The 8,118-nt window shown below is 35.6% G+C and overlaps 2 protein-coding genes across 2 annotated transcripts; both read right to left on the reverse strand.

Moving 5' to 3' along the window:
- Positions 1–988: 988 nt before the first annotated feature.
- Positions 989–1,465, reverse strand: LOC139850071 (uncharacterized). Its single transcript, XM_071839666.1, has one exon. It carries the CDS (start codon positions 1,463–1,465, stop codon positions 989–991), a length of 477 nt encoding a protein of 158 aa, XP_071695767.1.
- Positions 1,466–3,067: 1,602 nt separating this feature from the next.
- Positions 3,068–6,556, reverse strand: LOC139848129 (28 kDa ribonucleoprotein, chloroplastic-like). The gene is made up of 4 exons (XM_071837859.1): positions 6,152–6,556; positions 5,979–6,074; positions 3,797–4,081; positions 3,068–3,429 (listed from the first exon to the last, which is right to left on the reverse strand). The coding sequence occupies exons 1-4, from the start codon at positions 6,509–6,511 to the stop codon at positions 3,310–3,312; spliced, it is 861 nt and encodes a 286-aa protein (XP_071693960.1). The 5' UTR covers positions 6,512–6,556; the 3' UTR covers positions 3,068–3,309.
- Between the last annotated feature and the right edge of the window lie 1,562 nt (positions 6,557–8,118).

Consider the following 8,118-nt stretch of genomic DNA (forward strand, 5'->3'; position numbering starts at 1 on the left):
ACCGTCTCTTTCAAAGAATTCTTCCCAGATCGATTCTCAATCTTGTAAAATAAAACATTAACGGATCCATCACCCAACGCTCTCCCGCGGCCAACCGTGTCATCATATCATCGAATGCCGCGAAAACTTCCACTGACATATTTCCTCTTGCGATAGCCGATAAGCCGTCATCTTTTTCGTCTTGAGGACCCATAAACAAGTTTTAAATTGCGTCCCCGTAATCCAAGTCGTTAATGTTATCTTTAAGTTCTTAATCACCCGAAGTGGAAGCCTCGTTCCCCTTCTTTCTTGACCTTGGGTTAGCACACTAAGTAGACATCTTAGAACATATCTATTCATAACATATCACGCTTTACAAAAAACGGTCACACGAGGAAACCTCGCAATCACAATAACATCTTCCACTACGACTAATCAAAACCGGTTTAGGCCTTTCAGCGTTCGATTCAACCTCTTTTTGCCAACAATTCTTCCTTCTTTTTCTTTTTTTCTCTTTCTTCAATCGATCCAATCTAATCGCAAACATAATATTATCATCATTCGGCTCTGACACATCAATGACATCAACATTAACTTTTTGACCTGAAAGACACCACATTAACTTGCTTCTTCATATTTAAAAGATCAAAACCATCCACACCAACGTTAACTTGCTTCTTCATATTTAAAAGATCAAAACCATCCACTGGCATCCATATCCTTACTTGGTTCAACATCCTTCATATATAAAAATTACCTCCTAAGACCTCCATATCCTTTTTTTTTTTTTGAAAGGCAATAAATTCTATTAATATCAAAATTTGAATGTACAATAATATGCTCAGTGGAGCATTACAGGAGGTATACACATCAATTCACAATTCCCACCTAATACACAATACAAGACTAGTACTCAAAAATAGTAGTGAAGCACAACAATATTAGATGACTAATGATTCACATCCGCGACACATTATAAGAAGGTTTGCGGGTTGTTGATCCAATTGTGTCAATCGATTGTTTTGTCTTTGCACCTCTTCGCAATCCACTCGTGACTTTTGACTTGAATTTCATTAATGGCTACCGGCACGTTCCAACTCTTATTTGAAAAAACCTTTTGATTTCGATTATTCCAAATTAGATACACACACGACCACACTACCGCTTGCCATATTTGCTTGCCCACATAAGAATTTGATCCTCCCGTATCCGACAATAGGTCCTCAATGTTAACAAAATGGACTCCACCCCGACCCCGCCAATCAAAAACTTTACGCCAAATCTCAAACGCATGCTTACATTGAAGTAGTGAATTCTTGACCGACTCAATTTCTTCATCGCATAGCGGGCACCTCACCGAATGAAGGTCAATTCCTCTTTTGTCAAGTTCCACCAAAACCGGTAAACGTAGTTTCCTTGCCCTCCAAACAAAAACCTCCACTTTTTTGGGACTAATTTGTTGGTAGAGTTTCACAATTTGTGGCATTCGGAATTAAAAGTTTCGAATTGATCAAATGGGTAAGTGCTTTTGTTGTGAACATCTCATTGCTTTCCGGTGACCATCTCCATGTTTCTTTCTTTTCCGACCTTAAAACCACCCCCGAAATAATTTCATTTAAGCTTTGAAGTTCGTCTCTTGCCCTCCCGAACAGTTCTCTTGACCAAGACCAATTCCCCACGCATTTAGTACCATCCCAAGTGATCCTATTTTTCACCGAGGTGTTGATGTCGGTTTCTAGCCTCGAGAGCCTTTTGAACTTGATTTTTAGAGCCTCATCACCATTCCAAGTATCATTCCAAAAAGAAGTAGCGTCGCCATCACCTATATCTTTTACAAGAAAGCTTCGAAAAGGTAGACCAATTGCATTAATATTATCCCCAGTTTTAATGATGTCATTCCAAACCAATTTGTAAGAATCGATATGAAAAGGATCATTCACCAAAAGACCGCCCGATGAGCCGTAAATACTCGAGATAACCTTGACCTACAAGGCGGTGCTTTCGGTTTTAAACCTCCACCACCACTTGCCGATCAAGGCCATATTTTTGCTTTTAAGGGTCCCCAAGTTTAGCCCGCCCTCCCCATAAGGTAGTTGTGTTTCATCCCATTTGACCCACGAAATTTTTGGTTTTTTATCCCCCGACCCGCCCCAAAAGAAAGAACGTCTTACACACTCGAGCTTTTTGATGACACATGCCGGGGCACGGAAGAGCGAGAAGTAATACAACGGAAGACTATTAAGCACCGATTTTACAAGGGTCAAACGTCCTCCAAATGACACCGTTTTAGCTTTCCAATCTGAAAGACGCTTCTAAAATTTACTAATGACCGGCTTCCAAGTATCTTCTTTTTTCATATTACCACCAACGGGAAGACCTAAGTAGATAAATGGGATAGTACCAACTTTGCAACGAAAGGATCTAGCCATGTTCTCAACTTCACTTTTGTCAACCCCAACACCAATTAAACTACTTTTATGATAATTAACCTTAAGCCCGGAAGTGAGTTCAAAACACTTAAGTAGCTTCATAAGATTGCGGATATTTCCTTCACCCCACGACCCGAAAAAAATTGTGTCATCCGCGTATTGAAGATGAGAGATTGGTATTTTCCCATGACCTATTTCCACACCTAAGAATTTCTTGTTTGTCACCGCATTCTTTGTTAAGACGTTTAAGCCTTCCGCCGCTAAGATGAAGAGAAAAGGGGATAGTGGATCACCTTGCCGAACCCCCCTTTCCAAAAAGAATTCACTTGTAGGCGACCCATTGACAAGAATCGAAATGGAAGCCGATTTAAGGCACGAGAGAATCCATTTTCTCCATTTACCATCAAAACCCATTACCACCATTATTTCATGTAAAAACTCCCAATTCAAACAATCAAATGCTTTCTCAAAATCAACCTTGAAAATTAGACTTTTAAGACGTTTGTGTTTTAGAAAAGAGTGTTTCGTTCGCGATAAGTGCACCGTCTAAAATATTTCTCCCTTTTAAAAACGCACTTTTTTCAAACCCGATGAGGTTAGGGATAGTAAATCTTTACGATCTTTTGTAATACAGTATGCGAACTTAATAGTATGGTTAGTGCCAGAAAAAACAATATAAAGCATCACCATTCACAAACCACGGTATGGGGTAATGAACCAGTGAAGACAAGTAGACAACCCATAGATATTTCTAAACACTTAGTAATAATCTTATTAAACCACATTAAGCCCAATAATTAATTTAATACTTTGAATAATGACAACATGAAGATACATTCGTGTAGATACAGTCACTTGACGTACATGTTGAAGAAGAAAGCGCAAATCTGCTAAGCTTCTTTTATTGATATGATTCAACATCATGCCGTTCCTCTGAAGTGTTTGCGTTTTCGTTGTTTGTTTCATGTTTATCCGTAGATTTTTCGCTAACTTTCAATATAATTGACCTCCCAAGTAATTCCTACAAATTCGAGTATCCATCATTCACGAGTCTAGTTTTTGACACTTTTTGAATGAGTTTTTCACGATTAAAAATGTGAATATAAGTTAAAAACGTGAAAAAAATATGGCACCAAAATTTTGATGTGTGAAAAAAAATTGGCATCAAAATATTTAAGTGGTATTAACTTTTGACACTTACAAGTGTTATTGAGTTTTTCCTTTTTGACGCTTTTATGTATCAAAATTTGTGACACTTCGCAAAAATAATGAAAACGTCAAAAAATAATTTTTTTTTTATATATTTTTTTTTTTTGTAATGATTAATGCAACTTATGTCATTTGATCAAATTATCAACTAACATTTTTATAGAAAAAAGATCGGTTACCTTTCCTTCAAGGGCTGATAATGCAGAATCTGCTTCCTGTTTTGAAGCAAACGAAACAAAACCGTAACCAGCAGAGCTTCCGGAAGGGCTAAAAACAACCCTAGTGGAAACAGGATTGTAATCTGCAAAGAATTGTTTCAGATTTGTAGCCCTAACTTTCCACGCAAGATTCGACACAAATAACTTATGGCGGGTCTCGTTTGAACGTAGGGCTGTTGGAGAACGAGGTGTAGGTTTCTTGAATTTCTTCGCATACTCGACCTTTAAAATCCTACCCAATAATTCCTGCACCAAAACAACTTACAATAAAAACTCCTTTGATTCTGGATTACAAGTTGGCCAAATGACAACTAAATTGATAGAAAATGGCCTTGTCGACGATCAATGGATGTCCGATGAAAACTATCATGAACAATTCTAAAATCCTAGCAACAAGTTAAGTTTAGGGGTTGTTTTATTTTGTACTAAGTGTTATTTTCATATGCATCTGTTTGGGAATGGGTCTCTGTTTCTCTCCTGCAACCAGATCATTTTTCAGATTAAGCGACAAAGAAACAATTTTACTTATTAAATTAAGAGTTAGTACACAAAAAGATCATCAAGTATAAAGCAAATAGGCCCATCTACATCATTTACTTGCACCAAATCCAATCCTTCACCTGCAACCTATTTAAATGGCCCCTCTCCCTCCATTTTATCACCTAAATTCTCGAAACGTAATCACAAATTCACACCCAAATCCGACAGATACAACCCTCTCCTTCTTTTGGATATTTTCTGCCTTCAGATCTTTTCTGCTCGCCTCTTGAAGTTTCGGTTCCTTCGGGGGTTACAAATCCTGGTTCAACCCTTCCGGTGGGTGGTACCTCCGGCAATGGGTTTGCTGCCGGAATTCCAAGTCTACAGGGATGGATTTCTTTTGCGCCGGTCTCTCGGACTGTTTTTTTTTCCGGGCGGATCGATCGTTTGGTCACTAGACATATGGTCAAATCCGTATTTGGTAAAGTCAGTTTACTCTTGGCGCTCAAATTTTGGCCCTCCCGATGTTATTGCTTCGTGTCTTTTGTTACTGAAGCAGACGCAGACGCAGCAAAGGGAATTGTGGAGCTCAATGGAACAAAGATATTTTTGGGTGGCCTATTTTCGTAGGTAGACCGAAACAACAAAAATCAGGCAACTACAACGGTTCGAAGCATTCGACCAATGTCCCTTCGGTTTGTACAAAAATTTCAGACTTCTTAATTGTACACCAAGCTTGTATTTCTCGCATTAGCATGTTTGGTCCATTCGGATGCTTATGTGTGTGTGGTGATCAATTGAGTTTTGATAATATCGTTAACTCGAGTTCAAATGGGTTTGCTTCGAGGATATAGCCGAGTCATTCTTCCGTTATGCTTGGATCGAAATAACGCGGATCTGGTCAAGTTTGCTCCAAAAGAAAGTGTTTTGGAGGTGGACGAACCTTTAGGCGAAGTTATCGACGTCGCTTCTTCCTCTTCGACTTTGACAAGCGTTGGTTCCTTTTCCGCGTTTGTTAAATCAAATAAAGTCAAACATATACATGATTTAGTTGTCGCAGATTTGAGGGATAAAAAATGTTCGAGAAGTTAAGTTTGTGTGTCCGAAATTTCGGATCATGTTAAACTCGATCGTATTCATTCTAATACCTTTGATCAACGGCTACTTGATTCTACTAACCAGTTAGTTGCTTCAAGCGGCCCTTTGGTGGATGCGGATGTTTTTAGGCGTAATGTGGAGAACGTTATCAAAAATCAAGCTTTCAAGAAATTAATAACTATGACACGTCCTTGAAATAATAGGCGAGGGTTCGCATCCTGGCAGGGGGTTTTCTCAAGGATTCTGTTGGGGTGATACGGCGCATGCCTTAAGCCTCTCGGTTTAATTCAAAGCACACTGAGTACACAATGCGGTGATGGTATGTGAAGAGTTTCCTCCTAACGCATGTGTGGGTGGCAAATGACAGCATTCGATGTCGATACTACCATTCAAAAAAAAGGTTGGGACTTTTCAGAATTTGAATTTATTTTTAAGCTAAAAGATCCAATTAAGATACTAAATCAAACACCCTATAACATTTGAAGCAAACGTGACAAATAAATAATAATCGGTGTTCATATTCCTACCTTGAAAATAGAAATAATAATTTAAAAAAAATACTTACAAAAGAATTGAATCTGTTAGTAACAGCCAGAGCTTCTTCTCCAGAAGACATTGTAACAAATACAAAGCCTCTTTTTCCATCCTCCCTTTTTATTATCTACCACCAAATAATTAAAAAATAGTATACGTTTATGCAACATAATATCAAAATAAAATTATAAATTAAATTAAAACCTCAACATCTGCTACAGTTCCGCATTCACCAAAAAAGTTTCTAACATCGCCAGCAGTGAAAGACCATGGAAGACCAACAACAAACAGTTTCTTTTTATTATCATCTTTCTGGGTTTCTTCCAATTCTTCATCTTTTACTTCTTCTACTATTGAAATCTCTTGTTGGATTAATGATAATAAGCATACATGAAATTTTCTTGAAATTGAAAGGGTATTTTTTTTAAAGAAAATATTGGGGGTGAGAATTGGTTTTTTAATTGAAAGATTTGATTTTGGGGGGAATTCTAATTTGGGGTTTGTAGTAGATGATGAGATATTGTACTGGAAATATGAAAGCTTCAGCGATTCAAGTGCGGCCATTTTTGAGTTGAGGATAAAAGGAACTAAACAAACATCTTTTGCTCTGTTTGCTTTATGATTTATTTTTTATTTTATCTATTATCCCGGAGTATTTATTTATTGTGTTGTATTGGGTTGGTAATGGCCCAAGGGTTTGAAGTGGGCTTCTAAGTTACTTAAAAATTAGTCTAAACTAGTGGTATAACTCTCGCTCCGCGTCGAGTTTGTGCATTATCGATTACTTGCACTTATTACAGTAATATATAATTAGATATTTACCTAAATAAAGAAAATAAAGGTTAATAGACAATTTTTTTTCCTATGATCAATTTAATATGTTAATAAACTTTAGCTTTTAATAATGTTTAGATTCAAACCCATAAAATTGTTAATGAACCTTAACTATATAATATGTTAAAAGTGAACCTTAGCTATTTAACATGTTAATCGAAGGCCATAAAACCTCAATATATTTTCTTAACCAACACCGTCGTTCCACTTTTGCTTTTCTTTATATATATATATATATATATATATATATATATATATATATATATATATATATATATATATATATATATATATATATATATATATATAAATGAGAAAAGCTAGTTGTTTGTAAATGGCCCATGTGGCTTGAAATTTAGAATAATAAATATATGAGAAGGAGGATGTAGAAGGGTGTAGAAAATAGGTATAGTTATTATTAATGAGTGAAAAAATACCAAAATACCCTTTTAAAGTGAAATGACAATTTTGCCCATGGAGCTATTCATAACTTTTGTCTAATAGTTAATATAGTAATAATGCGCGCCTAAATCCTAATATATTTAATGCCCTTGAAATTTTAAAAATTATTTAAATACCATTGATCATGCACGTTGCCATGTGTGTGCCTCGTGGCTTGTTCGATAGTGATTTTTGCCGACTAGGCTCTAAATTACCCTGCAACTCGCACACGCACCAGTCATCATGCATCGTGCAGTGGTACGTGTTGCAGTAGATAAGATCAAATATTCTGAAATTTTTCAAAAATTTTAGGTTAATGTTTTATCTCTTTAAATACTCTGTCATATAATCAACAAGTTTCTATCATGTCAACAAACAACATTTGAGCATTTTCTTGTGTTTTCTTCCCAAAATGTACCATCTTGGTCATTTTTAAGAAATAGCATCATTAAATTGTACATTTTATTTAATTCACAGTTTAACTTTACTTTTAACTTTTTCGTCGTAAATGAATAAAGTAAGAGTATAAAGAAACTTTTTGTTTTTCTTTTATCTATTTATAGAAGTATACAATTAATTTGGAACAATTCTAAAATGAAATCCTGAACAAATTAATTAGGGATGTGGGAGTAATTAATAGAAGAGTGCTAAATGTAGCCGTTAAGCTACATTTTAGCATATCATATTTAAATTTACAAACTTTGTTTAATTAACTAAAAAGTATAAATATACCTCAAATCATGTAACTTTATCTACTTCTTTTATATAATTTTAGTATTAATATTATTCGTGACAGATATAAATTTTAAATATGAAATTAATTATATACGATGATATGCTTAAGTGTTACTTTTAGAAGTACGTTTATCATTTTCATAATAAATAAAAGTGAAAAC

The sequence above is a fragment of the Rutidosis leptorrhynchoides genome, chromosome 5 (genome assembly GCF_046630445.1).
Source record: "Rutidosis leptorrhynchoides isolate AG116_Rl617_1_P2 chromosome 5, CSIRO_AGI_Rlap_v1, whole genome shotgun sequence".
NCBI lineage: Eukaryota > Viridiplantae > Streptophyta > Magnoliopsida > Asterales > Asteraceae > Rutidosis > Rutidosis leptorrhynchoides.

Bases quoted from the DNA above. Each gene is read 5' to 3' on its own strand.
- LOC139850071 (XM_071839666.1), bottom strand. From the start codon at position 1,465: ATGCCACAAATTGTGAAACTCTACCAACAAATTAGTCCCAAAAAAGTG.
- LOC139848129 (XM_071837859.1), bottom strand. From the start codon at position 6,511: ATGGCCGCACTTGAATCGCTGAAGCTTTCATATTTCCAGTACAATATC. The intron at 6,075-6,151 runs GTTTTAATTTAA...ATTTGGTGGTAG, and splicing joins GAACTGTAGCAGATGTTGAG to ATAATAAAAAGGGAGGATGG. The intron at 3,430-3,796 runs GTAACCGATCTT...TCGAATTTGTAG, and splicing joins TATCAGCCCTTGAAGGAAAG to GAATTACTTGGGAGGTCAAT.